The sequence below is a fragment of the Penaeus monodon genome, chromosome 33 (genome assembly GCF_015228065.2).
Source record: "Penaeus monodon isolate SGIC_2016 chromosome 33, NSTDA_Pmon_1, whole genome shotgun sequence".
NCBI lineage: Eukaryota > Metazoa > Arthropoda > Malacostraca > Decapoda > Penaeidae > Penaeus > Penaeus monodon.
In genome coordinates, this window is record NC_051418.1 from 25,214,303 (window position 1) to 25,214,683 (window position 381).

The 381-nt window shown below is 42.5% G+C and overlaps 2 protein-coding genes across 2 annotated transcripts in view; both read left to right on the forward strand.

Moving 5' to 3' along the window:
* The window catches only part of LOC119594184 (peroxisomal sarcosine oxidase-like), a gene marked incomplete at its 5' end in the record, with an annotated part of 59,772 nt that overhangs the window by 28,976 nt on the left and 30,415 nt on the right, over positions 1-381 (forward strand).
* The window catches only part of LOC119594183 (testis-expressed protein 2-like), a gene marked incomplete in the record, with an annotated part of 13,599 nt that overhangs the window by 6,754 nt on the left and 6,464 nt on the right, over positions 1-381 (forward strand). The window contains 1 exon segment of the mRNA XM_037943253.1: positions 175-289. Coding sequence (XP_037799181.1) covers positions 175-289 — 115 coding nt within the window.

Sequence of the window (381 nt, forward strand, 5' to 3'; positions counted from 1 at the left end):
CCCCCTGTTTGTTTATCTCTGTTGTGTTGCATTTGGTCTCCATCTCTACTATATATGTTACATCTTATCCCTGTCACTCTAATGTTCATATCTACTGCTAATGTAACTACCCTTTTCTTCTGTTGGCAAAGTAGCTCTGCTCACAAAAGCTCTGTCTTCCCTCTCTGGTAACAGGGTTGGATGAATGAATTGGAAGGGGAATACAGCCCGGATAGCTACCATGTGTCCCTCACCCACTCTGTGTTTGTGCGTCTGCAGGGATCCAAGCTCCAGATAGATCATCCTAGAGGTTGGAAAGAGGGTGTTGAACGACATATTACATCACATGTAGTATAATGACCTTCATTTATGTAGATCCTGGATGAAATTGGATGATATACA